The 16,039-nt window shown below is 43.1% G+C and overlaps 1 protein-coding gene across 2 annotated transcripts in view; it reads right to left on the reverse strand.

Annotated features, from left to right (window-relative positions):
* The window catches only part of gpsm1b (G protein signaling modulator 1b), a 248,555-nt gene that overhangs the window by 25,361 nt on the left and 207,155 nt on the right, over positions 1-16,039 (reverse strand). For both annotated transcript variants that reach the window (XM_041194228.1, XM_041194230.1), the window contains 2 exons: positions 3,758-3,828; positions 2,072-2,266 (listed from right to left, as the gene is read on the reverse strand). In XM_041194228.1, coding sequence (XP_041050162.1) covers positions 2,072-2,266; positions 3,758-3,828 — 266 coding nt within the window. The remainder of the gene's footprint in view (positions 1-2,071; positions 2,267-3,757; positions 3,829-16,039) is intronic.

Below are 16,039 nucleotides of genomic sequence, written 5' to 3' on the forward strand. Positions count from 1 at the left end.
AGCATTTGTTACCCATCTCTAACTGCCCTTGAACTGAGTGGCTTGGTGCTGAGTGTTGTGGATCTGGAGTCACATATAGGCCAGGGGTCGGGTAAGGATGGCAGATTCCCTTCTCTAAAAAGGACATTAGCGAACCAGATAGATTTTAATGGCAATCAAGGATAGTTTCACGGTCACCATTACCGAGACTAGTTTTCAATTCCGGATTTAATGAATTGAATTTAAATTCCACCAGCTGCCATGCTGGAATTTGAACCCATGTCCCCAAAGCACTAGCCTGGGGCTCTGGATTACTAGTTCAGTGACATTACCACTATGCTACTATCTCCCCTCAAATTTGAAAATGAATTAAATAAATCTGATAACTTGTGGGCTGGTATTGGAACAAAGTACCCAACCTGTCGTAAAAATGCAGTTGCTTCACAAATGCCGTTCAGGGAAGGCAAAGTGCAACCAACTGCCTTGTCAGGCATACCTGGAACTCCAAGCACATAATTACCAAGACAAGCAACTCATCTCCAGACCCTGCAAAGCCTCCCCACCATCTATAAGGTTCACAAGGAGTGTGATGGACCACTAGCCTGGATGTGTGAAACCACAACACTCAAGAACTGCCCCTGCATTGCATTTAATATCCACCAATGGCACACTGCAGCTGCAGTAGAGGTCATCAACAGAATGTATTTTACCAACTCACCAAGGTTACTTTGACAGCAACTCCCTCGCCTGCAACCTCCATCATTCAGAAAGACAAGAGCAGTAAAGTTGAGGAATACCAGCACTTCCAAGATCTCCTTTTAAGTGGCACACCATCCCAATTTGGACATGTCCCTCGCTCCCACCCCAATTTTCATTGTTACTGGGTCAGAATCCTGCAATTCCACACTCAACACCATTGTGGATGCACCATTGCAACGAGGACCACAGCAATTTAAGGAGAAGGGCCACCAGGTGGGCAACAAGAAATGGACAATGAATACAGCCACGCCAGAATCATGTGCATCCCAAGAACAACTTGGAAAAGTCTTGGGTTTATTCAGTGCTCTCTCGCAAGCTATCTGGTTTCAGAAGTAATTGCTATGGCAATGTTCACCACTATATTCTCAGGGCAACCAGGCATGAGTGATAAATGTGGCTTAATTTGTTCATGGGATGTGACCATCACTGACTCAGCAATGAAGAAGGAATGGCAATTCCCATTTCTAACTCAGGATGGTGTGTAACTTGGAGGGGAACTTGCAGTGGTGGTGTTCCCATGCACCCGCTGCCCTTGTTTTTCTATGCAATAGCAGTTGTGGGTTTGGAAGATGTTGTCAAAGAAACCTTGATGAGCTGCTGCAGTGCATCTTGTAGATGCAGCCTTGGAGCAGGGAGCGAATGTTTAAGGTCGTGGATGGGGTGCTGATCAAGCGAGCTGCTTTGTTCTGGATGGTGCCGAACTTCGAGTGCTGTTGGAGCTCCACTCAGCCAGGCAAGTGGAGAATATTCCATTACATTCTTGACTTGTGCCTTGTAAATGGTGGACAGGCTTTGTGGAGTCGGGAGGTGGGTTACTCAGTGCAGAATTCCCAGCTTCTGACCTGTTCTTGAAGCCACAATATTTATACGGCTGGTCTAATTAAGTTTCTGGTCAACAGTGACCCCTACGATGTTGATCATGGGGGATTCAGTGATGTTAATGCTGTTTAATGGCAAAGGGACATTGCTGGAACTGGTCATTGCCTGTCACTTGTCTGGCTGGTAAATAAATAAACACTCACACTTATATAAGTTGGCTGGATGCCAAACAACAAATATAAGGTTCAAAACAAAAACAGAATTACCTGGAAAAACTCAGCAGGTCTGGCAGCATCGGCGGAGAAGAAAAGAGTTGACGTTTCGAGTCCTCATGACCCTTCGACAGAACTTGAGTTCGAGTCGAAGGGTCATGAGGACTCGAAACGTCAACTCTTTTCTTCTCCGCCGATGCTGCCAGACCTGCTGAGTTTTTCCAGGTAATTCTGTTTTTGTTTTGGATTTCCAGCATCCGCAGTTTTTTTGTTTTTATAAATATAAGGTTCAGGTTGCCTACCATTTGAGCCACTTGGATTCTGACATCGCTGGTGTCCACCAATGGTAACGATGCATTAGCACCTTGTTGCTTGTCTTCTGAGCTCGGTGTGCTCTCCTGGTACTTCTTGTTTCTTAGTTGCCCGACTCGAGGCAGTTTTGATGTGTTCTTGAGATCAGTGGAATGGTGCTCACCTGCGACATCTCCATTTTGGTCCTTGAAAATTGTAAATCAGGTCAATGGAAGATTATGCAATAGTTCTCAAAAGACAAGAGTTTTGGCATCAGTATCCTTTAAAAATCAAGGATTTAATTGCTCCAGAATGTAGAAGCTGAACCATCAAAGAGCAATTCAGCTCCCTTAAACCCTCGCATTATCATCTTCATACCAGTTACTGAGATAACGTCTCAGTATTTCTAGTTAAATGCAAATCTATTGAAGTTCGGAATCTGTTGCAGTTCAAATGATTTAAAAAGAGAGTTGGTGCATGTTGGTTTTCTTTGATCCAAGTACAGAGCTTTAAAAGCAGCTCCCAATCTGCAAATGGGTCTCACCAGGAAAGCAACTGACTTTTAAATGGCCTCATTCAGATGTCATTTCATGGCCAGGGACTATGTGGTCTTAAAGGTCCTTAAAGGCCTGATTGAGGGGGTTAAAGTGGTGCTGATATCTGCCCTGGAAACTCAGAGCGGGGTCCAATTAATATAGTCAAGTCTGCCTTGAAAGGCAACTCAATTTTTTTTCTAGCATTCACTGGATGTGGATGTTGTTGGAATGGGCAGCCTTTGTGCACATCTTTAATTATCATTAAGGAGGTGATGATGAGCCACCTTCTTAAGTACAACCAAGTAAGTTTGCTATGTCATATCAGATGGCAGTTAAGAGTCAACCACATGTAGATCTGGAGTTGTATATAGGCCAGGCCAGGTCAGCAGGGCAGACCTCCCCGGAAGGATATTAGTGAACCAGATCGTTTTTTAAGGCAATCTTGAATTATTCATTGTCACCATGACTAATGCTAGCTCTTTTGTTGCTGAAAACAGAGACATGTTGGCGAAGCTTTCTGCCTTGCACTCATCAGGACAAATACAAGAATGCAAACTTTCAAATAATCACAAAAATTGTGCGGAGAAAATTGTTGGAATCCTTTGAAATTTCTCCTTGTTTGTCTTGATGAGTGCAAGATGAAAAACTTCTGCAAAATGTCTCTCTTTTCAGCAATATTCACTTTCGACATGACTAGTTTTTTATTCCAGATTTTATTTTATTAATTGAATTTAAATTCCTCATCTGCCATGGTGGGATTTGAACTCATGCCCCCAGATCACTAGTCCAGGCCTCTGGATTACTAGTCCAGTAACATGAGTATTCTATCACACCTGTAAAAATATTCTGATTAACAAAATCAAACCATGCCAGGTTTTAATTACTGATAACCTTCTCCCACCTCCACAAGTCACGTGAGTGTGCACAGGACAATCCCTCATCATCTCATTCCCAATTCCCACTTTTGAGAAGATCTTCCTATCATCATTTGAATGAAAAGAACTTCCAAGTTATTAAAACTTGAGCAAATACTACATTCTACACTTGGATTGCCCTCTCTTACTCCTACTTGATGTCTTTTTTCACAATTCATAAAATTCAAGATCGACTTTCTATTGTGTTTAACTCTTTGTGACTCGCCACTGAAATAAGTACCCTCACCTTCTCTGGAGAAAACTTTACCACATTCATGTTCTCCATGCTGTATTGAACCACTATTCTTGGTCGTGCACCTAAAGCAGGACAACATCAAAAAGAAAATAGATTAGGCTTATCCAAAATAATGTTCAGTCATGGAAAGCATTGATCTTATTACAGTAAGTGAACTAATGAAGCATGTAGCGACCACACTGATGTTATTCGCTGAGCAAATCCCAGAGTGAAACTTGTCTTACTTATCATGACCTTTTTTTACTGTATTTTGAAAACAAAGGGAAAAACTACTGATCTCAGAAGCACTGAATCCCAGTAACACCTTTAGGATTTTAAAATTAAAAGATTTATTAACAAGAAGGAAAAAAACTTAAGCACACAAGATTGAAGTTACAGAGTTAAAACAGTTTTACAAAACATTCCACCCCCCCACCCCCCCACAGAAAACTCACTTGGTCAGAACACATAAGTAAACAACTTGGCAACAGCTCCCTCATAGATTCTTAACCATAAAAATCCAGTAATATTACCCAAGGCAAAACCTGCTGTCACTTTAGTAAAGGTAGACCATATGACTTCTCACTCTACTGTGGGAATCCAAGAAAGTTCAGAAATCAAGCTGCTTTCTGAGGCAAAGACTTCTCTGGCTTGAAAATTCAATGGCTGCTTCAAATTCACAACTTTCATACCTCCTCCCAGCACAGATCTAGTCTCAGGACAACTGCCCCACACAGCCAACCAACTCAGCTAAGCATCTTTCCTTAAATATCTTTTTCTCCCTTTCCTCTTGGATTCCATTGTCCTAAGCACATCTTTGAACTCAACTTCACCAAATTATGAAAATCTTGCAGGTTTTTCTATTACCTCTACTTTTGGGTCAAATAAAATTTAGTAACCTTCCCTTGTTTACTTATGAAACTTTGTAAGTTGTAAAAGTCCCTTGTCACACCTAACCAGTCTCCTTTGAAATTTAACAGCTGAGAAGTCAAATCCCTACTATCACCTAATGCAAATTTTAAAACCCAACCCATTCACTTGTAAAGCTACTTCACCAGAGCCTCTCATTACAAATGCATACACACCAGAGCCTCTCATTACAAATGCATACATCTAGCACTTTTAACTTTCATCTCTCAGTTACCACCGAAAACGGTCCTCATTAACCTTCCCCAACGTTTAATTACTCATGGGGACGCAGTCACACAGACGCACACTCTTCCTTCTTTACAGAATACCACCATATTCCCAAAATATTAAAAAACAATCACATCCATCTTCATAAACTTCCATGCAGCGGACTGCATGAAACAGATGCTTGATTTAAAAAAAACACTGCAGCTCAGTGATAAGAATTGATGATTTCAATTTCTTTTTGTTCTGTATCTACCATATGTAGGTCAACTAACTGGGTGATTCTCACCGTTGATTACTAGCAACTCTTTCACTTTTTCCCATTTCTTGAAATTGCTCAAGGTTCCTGCAATACCCGAACTTTCCAAGATCTCAACATATCACCATTTTGGAGTGACAACAGTTTGTTCTCCGAGCATCATTTCACAATGTGCACACATGCCAGCCTTGCTATTTTTCATTTGCCCCATCTCCTCAATTCAGCAAGGGAATCCAACGTTGGATCTCAGATTGAAGGGTTTGACAGCTTTCTGTTGGGTGGGTTTGTGTGTTATGCAGGATCTCTCAAGTAACAATAGCATCAAGAAAGAAAATCTTACATTTCTATGGCACCTTGCATGACCTCAGGACTTCCCAGGATGCTTTACTGAATTTTTTTTGTGGTATAATCACTGTTCTAATGTAAGAATGCAGCAGCCAATTTTGTGCACAGCAAGGTTTCACAATAGCAATGTGATTAACAACCAGATAATCTTTTAGTTGAAGGATAAGTATTGGTCAGTACACCAGCGAGGTCTCCTCTGCTCTGGTTGGAAATAGTGCCATGGAATCTTTAACGTCCACCTGAGGAGGTAGGCGGTTTAACATCTCATCCAAAAAATGCCACCTCCGACAGTGTAGTGCACCCGTTGTACCGCACGGGAGCGCAGGCCTTATTTTTCTGCTCAGGGCTGTGGAGTGGGACTTGAACCCACAACCTCCTGATTCAGAGGCAAGAGGGCTACCCTCTGAGCCACAGCTGAAAAAAAATGGCAGAAAGCCCTTCTCACCTCAGTACAAATAATGATTGAAAGTGATAAATGCAAGTGTTAATTGGACTCCAATTTTCTGCAAGACTGGAGCTTGCACAAGAGCCAGCCAAGACCAATAACAAATTCTAAATGTTGAATTAAATGTTGGTTGTTACCATTCAATCCCCATGCTGGTAAAGAGTAAACACTACACGGTGGTGTTGGGCTCAGTAACATGCTCATCAAAGCCATTTACATAATATTGCTCCAAGTGAATGAATTTAGCTTGGACAAAATTGCCAACCAGCTTTTTTGGATTCATTTATCATTTCAGTTAAAATGTTCAGTGGCACAGAGTTGCTTTGCCAATAGCAGCCAGGAACAGAGCAGTCAACATTTGTTGGTGGATTCCTCTACTTTTTAAATGTCGAATTTGCTCAGCTATCAAGGCCAAAACTGTCTAATGCCCACAAAGAGTGGGAGGAAAGCTTCTCAGTGCTTTCAGTGAGCCACTTAACACAGAGGCATCAAATTCCTGAGCGCACTACCATAACAAATTGTTAAACTACTGAAATTAATTTAAACCCCACAGCCTGTCAAATTAGGGAAACTAATTACTTGGACTGGGGCTAATATCCGGTGATCTCAGGCAGGAGATGGAAGAACTCCACATCACCCGCCATGGTTCAGCTGTCACATCCCAGTCAACGGATTTAGGTTCAAATTCCATACAGAAACTTGAGTGCATAAGCTAGGATGACACTCCATGGGAGTGCTGCACTGTTGTGGGTGCTGCCTTTCAGATGAGACATTAAACCAAGTCTGCCCTCTAAGGTGGATGTAAAAGTTGCCACTACACGCAATCAATCGATCTCATTTTAACCAATGATCTGATCATTATTTCATTGACGTTTGCTGTTTACAAGTTGACTGCCACATTTCCTACAAGGCAGTCCACATTTGTTGGTGAATTCGTCTATTTTTACACACCTAATTTCTTCAACCATAAAGGCCAAAACTGTCTAATTCCTACAGAGTGGAAGGAAAATTTTAGAGATGTTTGTTTAACAATTTATCATGGTGCCTTGCTCACGGATTTGATGCATCTGTGTTAATGAATGCATCTGAAGGTACTGAGAAGTTTTCTTCCACTCCTTGTGGACATTGGCCTTTATAGCTGAGCAAATTAAACATTTAAAAAGTAGAGGAATTCATCAACAAATGTTGACTGCTCTGCTCGTGGCTGCTATTGGCAAAGCACCTCTGTGCCACTGCACAGTTTAACTGAAATGACAAATGAATCCAAAAGAAGCTGATTGGCAATTCTGTCCAAGCTAAATGAGCAAAACTCATGCAAATGGCTTTGATGAGCATGTTACTGAGAGCTCAACACCATCTTGGAATGTTTGGTCTTTATCAGCAAAGGGATTGAATGGTAGCTTAACCAACATATCATTCACCAGTACAAAATTAGCTATAAAAGTGCCTGAGGATGTCCAGAGGCTGTGAAAAGCACTATATAAATATTCATGTGACGAGTAGATCACCTCCTGGCTCCCCAAAACCTGTCCACCATCTACAAGGCACAAGTCAGGAGTGCGATGGGATAATCTCCACTTGCCTGGATGAGTGCAGTTCCAACAGCACTCAAGAAGCTTGACACCATCCAGGACAAAGCAGCCTGCTTGATTGGCACCACATCCACAAACATTCACTCCCACCAACACCGACGCACACTAGCAGCAGTGCGTACCATCTACAAGGAATTCATCAAGGCTGCTTCGACAACACCTTCCAAACCCATGTCCACTACCATCTAGAAGGACTAGCGCAGCAGATAGATGGGAACACCACCACCTGGAAACTCCCCTCCAAGCCACTCACCATCCTGACTTGGAAATATATCGCTGTTCCTTCACTGTCTCTGGGTCAAAATCCTGGAACTCCCTCCCTAACAACACTGTGGGATGTACCTACGCCGCAGGGACTGCAGTGGTTCAAGAAGGTGGCCCACCACCACCTTCTCAGGGGGCAATTAGGGATGGGCAATAAATGCTGGCCCAGCCAGCGAAGCCCACATCCCGTGAATGAATAAACAAATATATCAATGCAAATGATCTGTAGCCAGGCAATTGAGGTGAAAGGGGAACGTTCCTGGGATCATAAGTAGGGATTGGCAGAGAAGTTGTAGAAAGATGCTCTGGATCAGAAACCTGAAAATCAGCTCCCACCCCTTCTCTTGATCTCTCCTGTCTCATACACCATCACTGGCTGTAAAGTTAAGTGGATTGGGTCAGCAACTCAGTATATGAAGAACTGTGGAAGCACTCTGCACCACATAGATTTATAAATCTATTGGTGACGAATAACAATCCTAACTTGAAACAGCAAGTTTGAAATTACACTCATCAATTTTATAAGAAGATTATCGCCCCCATTAGACAAGGAAACATCAGCATTCACATGTTAACAATGGCAGTGTCCACTGATAATAATGAGTGGCGCCACAATGACAACATATAGCACCTTTAACGTAATGAAACTCCCCAGGGCCCTTCACGGGAGCATTATGAAACAAAGTATGACACCAAGTCACATTAGGAGATATTAGGCCAAGTGAATGAAAGCTAGGTCAAAGAGGCAGGTTTTAAGGAGTGCCTTAATGTAGGAAAGTGAGGTAGAGAGGCAGAGAGGTGTAGGGAGAGAATTCCGGGGCTTGGGGCCTAGGCAACTGGAGGGACGTCCACCAGTGGTGGAGAAATTTTAATTGTGAAGGCACAAGAGGCCAGAATTAGAGGAGCGCAGATATTTGAAGGATTGTGGGGCTGGAGGAGATTACAGAGATAAAGAGAGGTGAGGCCATGGAGGGATTTGAAAAGAAGGATGAGAATTCTGTTTGATCAAGTGTCAATGTAGATCAGTGAGCACGGGAGTGATAAGGAATGGGATTTACTGCAAGTTAAGATATGGAGAGCAAAGCTTTGAATGACCTCAAGTTTACAGTGGGTAGAATGCAGGATACCAGCCAGGAATGTGTTGGAGTAGTCGAGGTAATAGAAGTTTCAATGAGGGCTTCATCAGCAACAGATGACCTGAGATGGGGCAAATTCCGATGAAAAAATCTGAGAAGCAGAATATTCAGAGTGGTGGCCACTTATTTTGGGTCAAATAGCAGGCACACATCAAGCTAAGTGTGACAATATGTTCGCAAAACACTGTGGCTATAAGAGCAAGTCAGAGGCTGGGAATTCTGTGGCAGGTAACTCACCTCTCGACTCCCCAAAGCCTGTCCACCATCTACAAGGCACAAGTCAGGAGTCTGATGGAATAATCCCTACTTGTCTGGATGAGTGCAGCCCCAACAACATTCAAGAAGCTCGACACCATCCAGGACAAAGCAACCCACTTGATTGGCATCCCATCCATCACCTTAAACATTCACTCCCTTCACCACTGATGCACAGTGGCAGCAGTGTGTACCACAACTCACCAAGGCTTCTTTGACAGCACCTTCCAAACCCATGACCTCCACCACCAAGAAGGACAAGTGCAGCAGATACATGGGAACACCACAACCTACTAGGTCCCCTCCAAGCCACACATCATCCTGACTTGGAAATATATCACCGTTCCTTCTCTGTTGCTGGGTCAAAATGCTGGAACTCCCTCCTTAACAGCACTGTGGGTGTACCTACACCACATGGACTGCAATAGTTCAAGGCGGCGGCTCACCACCACCTTCTCAAGGGTGATTAAGGACTGGGCAATAAGTGCTGACCGAGTCAGCGACACCCACATCCTATGAATGAATAGATAAAAAGAAATGTGACCAGGTGTGACTTTGGTTTGTGGGTTTCCTTGGATGAAGTTAGAAAGACTAGCAAAGCATTCCTCTGTGAAGCTATGCAGCCTCTCATTATACTGACCAGTGTTATTTCCCACAAAAGGTAAATAACAGAAAAACTGTACATCCCGATAAGGCGGCCCAAAAGTTTACACTGGATGCAACTGTGAAATGGAAAGGTCTCTGTTTTTCACCATTACTCCTAACCATTAACACTACACTTAATTGAAGTCATTTTTTCAAACAAGGAAAGGTGTAGGGAATACAAGAACATAAGAAACAGGGGCAAGAATAGACCATACGGCCCTACAAGCCTGTTCTGCCATTTAAAACAAGCATGGTTGACCTTGGGCTAAAAACAGAAAGTGTTAGAAAAGAGTCATTCCGACTCGAGATGTTAACTCTGTTTCTCTCCCCACAGATGCTGCCAGGCGGCTGAGCTTTTCCAGCATTTTCTGCTTTTATTTCAGATCTCCTGCATCTGCAATATTTTGCTTTTATTATGATTGAACTTGGGCTTCAACTCCATTTTCCGCCTGCTCCCCATATCCCTCGATTCCCTGAGACACCAAAAACCTGTCTATCCCAGCCTTAAATGTATTCAACCCTCTGGGGTAGAGAATTCCAAAGATTCATAACCCTTTTGAGTGAAGGAACTTATCCTGATCTCTGTCCTAAATGATCGTCCCCTTATCCTAAGACTGTGCCCCTGCATTTTAGATTAGGCATGTACTTGAAAAGGAGACATTTGTGGGGTTGCAAGCAAAGAGCAGGGGAGAAGGACTCATTGGATAGCTCTCTCAATGAGCCAGCAGAAGCACAATGGGTCAAATGCGCAGTATCATTCTATGATTTAATAAATTAGGGCAATCAACGCCATCATTCCTAGTTGTTGGGGTTTCTTCAGTCATTCCACTATTGATATAAAGCTAAGAATATTTTGAAATGGGTCTGTGGACAGCCCATTAAAACTGAAAATAATGTAAAATGTTTCACAAAATTACCCAGCACTCTTGTCAAGTTATGAATCAATTAATGGCTGCTCCTCTGGTAAACAAGTTATCACCAGAACCATTTGTGATTGGCAGAAACCACACGGAACAGCAGCATGGCAGTATAGCAGTTGTGCCATTGAACTAGCGTTGCAGACATCGGGAATACAAACCTAGTCCATGCTACACGGCTCATCTTCAATGCCCTATGAAGATATCTAAAAAGGCACTTAGTCTTACTTTCAGAGCAACTGGGGACAGGTAATAAATACCGTGCGTCTTTGCCAGTGGCACACTTGTCCCGAGAACAAATAAAATAGTAACAGCTATCCGACAATAATATACAATCAGCAAGAGATTAAGAGCTAATAGTGCATCTGTCGAACGAAGCCCGATTTGAGGGGTCTAGATCCATTCTCTGATTTGATATTTAATCAGTTTGAATCATATGCAAATGGATAAAAAAAATTGCACTGTACATATTATATTAGAGGAAACTCATTCCTTTGAATCACAATTAACATTCTTGTCCCTGTGTTTCTCTACTAATCATCGCCCTTCCCTTCAGATCCAGAGACCCAGGGTAATGCTCTGGGGACGTGGGTTCGAATCCTACCACTGCGGATGGTGCGGTTTGAATTCAATAAAAATCTGGGAATTAAAAGTCTAATGACAACCATGAAGCCATTGCTGATTGTCGTAAAAACCCACCTGGTTCACTAATGTCCTTTAGGGAAGGAAATCTGCCATCCTTACCCGGTCTGGCCTACACGTGACTCCAGACCCACAGCAATGTGGTTGACTTTTAAATGCCCTCTAAACAAGGGCAATTAGGGATGGGCAATAAACGCTGGCCTAGCCAGTAACACCCACATCCCATGAACGAGTAGAGAAAAAGGATGCTCATTTATTCTGGGCTACAGGTGACAGCAGCCCTTTGGCCCAAGCTGCAACTCTTTATTGCAAGAGACTAACTGTAAAAAAGAAAGAACTTGCATTTAAATGGTGCCTTACTCAACCTCAGAATATCCCAAAGTGCTTTATAGCCAATGAAGTACTTTTGAAGTGTCATCATTGTTGTGATCCAGAAAATGCAGCGACTATTTTGAATAAACAGCAAGGAGATAAATAACCCACTAATCTGTTTTGTGGAGCAGAATGCTTCAGCCTTGTAATCTTTTGGAGCTGGGTGTCTGTTATTAAAACATCATTCCGACAAAATGTATTCACAAAGCAGGTCAACGTGGGCACCTTGGAACAAACTGAAGATAGAACAGGAAATAATTTTAGAAAGAACCTGGAATCACTCTTGGAAACCCACCTGCAAAAGTTCAGGTACACCTGAACAAAGCAGCTTTCTGCCAAGTTTTTTTAATACAATTTTTTTTGCAAACATTATGAAGAATTGACACCACACGGATCCCCAAACCCTCCCACCCTATTCGCAAGTCACTTCCAAAATGCACAGGTGGTTTCTTTCTAAAGAGAAGATCACCAAGTATAAAAGGTAAATTGAAGTCGAACTGAGCAACAAGTTGCAGATTAGCCAGGAGTTTCCGCTCTGTGTACCTGCCAGTTTGTGTATCCAGTAGTGCTGCCATGTAAAAATAAAATCTGCAGTTGCCTGCAATAAGCGTACTTGCCCTTCCCTTCCCCCACACATCCATCAACAAAACCGATACGTGGCATAAATCTGGCTGAAGCAAACTGCTCCAAACCTGAAGCTGCTGCCCACCTCAACTTGTGACTCCAGCTACAGCAGCACTGATTATAAAGAGCTTTTTCAGTATTAAGTTTTCCCTTCGATAAGTTAGCCAGCAGCAAATTGAGAGACGTGTACTGTAGCAACCAGGCACTGCATGCAGAATTGTGAGAATGGTGGAATGCAAACACCATAACTGATCCAATTAGGAAGTGGCTGCACATCATACCCTCCACCACATAACGGGATTTGGTTGCGGCTGCTCTGCTGGTATGGAAAGCATTCAGCTTTTCATTCAGCATCTTGATCTCCCCACTGGAGATGTAATGGAAAATATAGTCGCAAGATGCTCAGCTTCCCAGCCCTGATTAGGCTGTTTGAGATCAACAGTGTTTTTACTTTATCATCAGGCATCCAATCCTACTCATTCTCTTTCCTTCCCTTGACTACCAGCAGTTTTTTTGGAAAAGGTCCTTTTTTTTTTGGAAGCTGCATCAGATTTTAGTGATTAGACTGACCTGGTTCTGCTTATTCACAGCTAAGCCAAAAGCTGAGGTAAATGTCAAGACTGAAGAGAAAAAAGAAAGCTTTAAACAACAACTTGCATTTATCTGGTATCTTTAATATGCTAAAGCACCCGAAGGCACTTCATAGAAGCGTTACTGAGTAAAATTTGACACCGAACCAAATATGGAGATTTCAGGATTGGCTTGACCAGAGGCAGGTTTCAAGGAGTGTCTCAAGAAAGGAGTTTGAGAGGTGTAGAGATCGAGGGAGGGAATTCTAGAGCTCAGGGCCTTGGCAGCTGAAGGCACAGCTGCCAATTGTTGGTCAAAGAAAGTCAGAGACGCACAAGGGACCAGAACTGGAGGAGCACAGAGGGTTATAGGGCTGGAGGATGTTACAGAGGTAGAGAGCAAAACAAATTGGGTCCATCAATGTGACTGTATCACATAACCACCTACGCCTCACGTTTTTGATCCTGGGCGTTTTGTTTTTCATTCTTTGGATAAGGGCGATGCTGGCAAGGCTGGCATTTATTGCCCATCCCGAGCAGCCCTTGAGAAGATGGTGGTGGCTCTTCTTGAACTGCTGCAGTCTGTGTGGTGAAATGCTCCATGCTGGCTAGGGAATTCCAGGACTCAAGAACCATAAAGTAACCGTGGTATATGTCCAAGCTGGGATGGTTTGTGCCTCAGAGGGGAACTTGGAGGTGATGGTGCTCCCACGCACCGGCTGTGACATCAGGTGACAGATTCTGTTAGGTATTCAGATTTTTGTCCCCAGAATATGGAAATGGAAGAGAAAAACATCGTTATTACAAGTAGCCAACTCAACAGTTCTGTTGGCAATGGCCTGCAAGCAGGTTGCCTGCTCAGTTAGGGATGGCTCATGTCCAAGGACACAGAAGCAATGTGGTAACAATGAGATAAACAAATTTGTTTGTGGAGTACATTGTCCAACTCCACTCCAATACCAGAGTCACAATTTACACTGTAATTTTATTAGAAGGCAATTATGGGAAGGAAGGGGTATTTTTATAATCTAAATTACTCCCTCTTACTGTGTGTTTGGCTGGTACTAAATGTCAGATTTCACTGTTGGCTCCAAATCAGCATTTAAGACTGAAGAGATACTCAGTTTCAGCATTTGATGCAGCTTCTTGATGACAGACTGTGACTGCTATCTGCCAATTTTGCAAAACTCAAACGCTGGTCCTCGATGAGGCATTAGGGAGACAAATAAAAATTTCTCCAGCCAGGTAAGAGAGTTCATACAAAATCAAGCTTGGGTGTGAAATACTTTTGATGTGTGAGTCTTTACATTCAGAACACAGCCAGGGCTACTTGCAAACCACCACTGCTTCACTGTGTACCTCACAGACTACACCCCACCCACCCCCATCCCCTTTCACATGTGTGTCCGAGCACACGACCTTCACTATCCATGACCCTGAGCGCACTCTCTGCCATCTGCCCTTACCCCTGAGCCAACGTCCTGCTGCATATCATTTTGGCCTCCTGGCAGGGTGCATTGGGAGTCGAAAATTAGCAAATGTGGAATTTGATGCTGGTCCCTCTTCTCTTGCTTCCGAGAGCAAAAAAAGCCAACCAACTAACAACCAATTTATTATCAGAGGGGCTCGCAATGTGGCTCACTTACGCTTGCTAGAGGCTACATATATTCATAACAGGGACCTGTCCTTTGCAGGTAAAAAGAACACGTACAGGCTTTGCACCTTTTTTGAATTAAACAAATGCATGGGGAACAATAGTTCCCTGGTGCATTCTCCATGGCAGTGCCTCGACCAGAATTGATGTGTCAGCACCCTTTTCTCATGCAGTAAAAATTGTTGCTCGCTTTGAAATTTGGCATTCTTGCATCTGTCCAGTTGAGTGCAAGATGAAAGGCTTCGGCAACATGTCTACTTTTTCAGCAATATGAAAGCAAAAGAATGGTTTTAGAGGGAAGGCCATCCCAGCATCAACAGATGTTGAGATGCTGTTGTTCAAACTAAGGACTATAATTTTAATACAACTATTGATCCTATAGATTTATCCCCCCCTGCACCTGGATTCACTACTTCGCAGCAGTAACGTACTGGAGAGTAATTAGGAATAGGAACCCAGGTTGTCTTTTTCTCCCCGCTGCCCACCACCACCCCCCAACCAATGTTGCAGTCAATTGTAACTACTCAACTGGTGTCCCAGCTCAGGTGAGCTGAAAGGCACAGGCCATATCCACAAGGTTTAATTCCACAGAAAGCAGTCTGGTTAACAATTGAGTCATCCGGGGACTGGCGAGGAAAGAGCTAATAAACCAATGGAAGTGTGTAGTGTATGCCGTAATAGCAGTAGGCCAGTCAGCCCCTCGAGTTTGTTCTGCCAGTCTCAGTAATGGTAACCACAAAACATAATCGATTGTTGCAAAAACCCATCTGGTTCACTAACGTCCTTTAGGGAAGGGAATCTACCATCCTTGCCCATCCGGCCTACACGTGACTCCACACCCCGAGCAATGTGGCTGACTCTTAACTGCCCTCTGAAATGGCCTAGCAAGCCACTCAGTTCAAGGGCAATTAAGGATGGGCAACAAATTCTGGCCTTGCCAGTGACGCCCACATGCCATGAAAGAATAAATTTTAAAATGGCTGATCTGTACCACAACTCCATTTACCTTCCTTTGCTCCATATCCCTTCATGCCCTTACCCTAGAAAAATCTAAATCTATCGATTGCTTTCTTGAAAATTTAAATTGAACCCCAGCATTTACAAACTTTTGGGGGAAGAGATTTCCAGATTTCCACTAATCTTTGTGAGAGAAAATTCTGAGTTCATTCCTAACTGACCTGGTTCCTATTTTAAATGTGTCCCCTTGTTCTGGTTTCCCTACCAGAGGAAATAGTTTCTCTGTACCTACCCTATCTCATTCATTTGCCATTTTAAGCAAATGCACAACAGGTGAAATCTGTTTAAGTTTTTCCCAAATAACCTCCAAGTGAATTGAAACCAAGAGCTCCAATACCGATCTGGTTCACTAATGCCCTTCAGGGAAGGAAATTTACCGTCCTCACCTGGTCTGGCCTACATGTGACTCCAGACCCACAGCAAT

This window comes from Carcharodon carcharias, chromosome 8 (genome assembly GCF_017639515.1).
Source record: "Carcharodon carcharias isolate sCarCar2 chromosome 8, sCarCar2.pri, whole genome shotgun sequence".
Classification (NCBI taxonomy): domain Eukaryota; kingdom Metazoa; phylum Chordata; class Chondrichthyes; order Lamniformes; family Lamnidae; genus Carcharodon; species Carcharodon carcharias.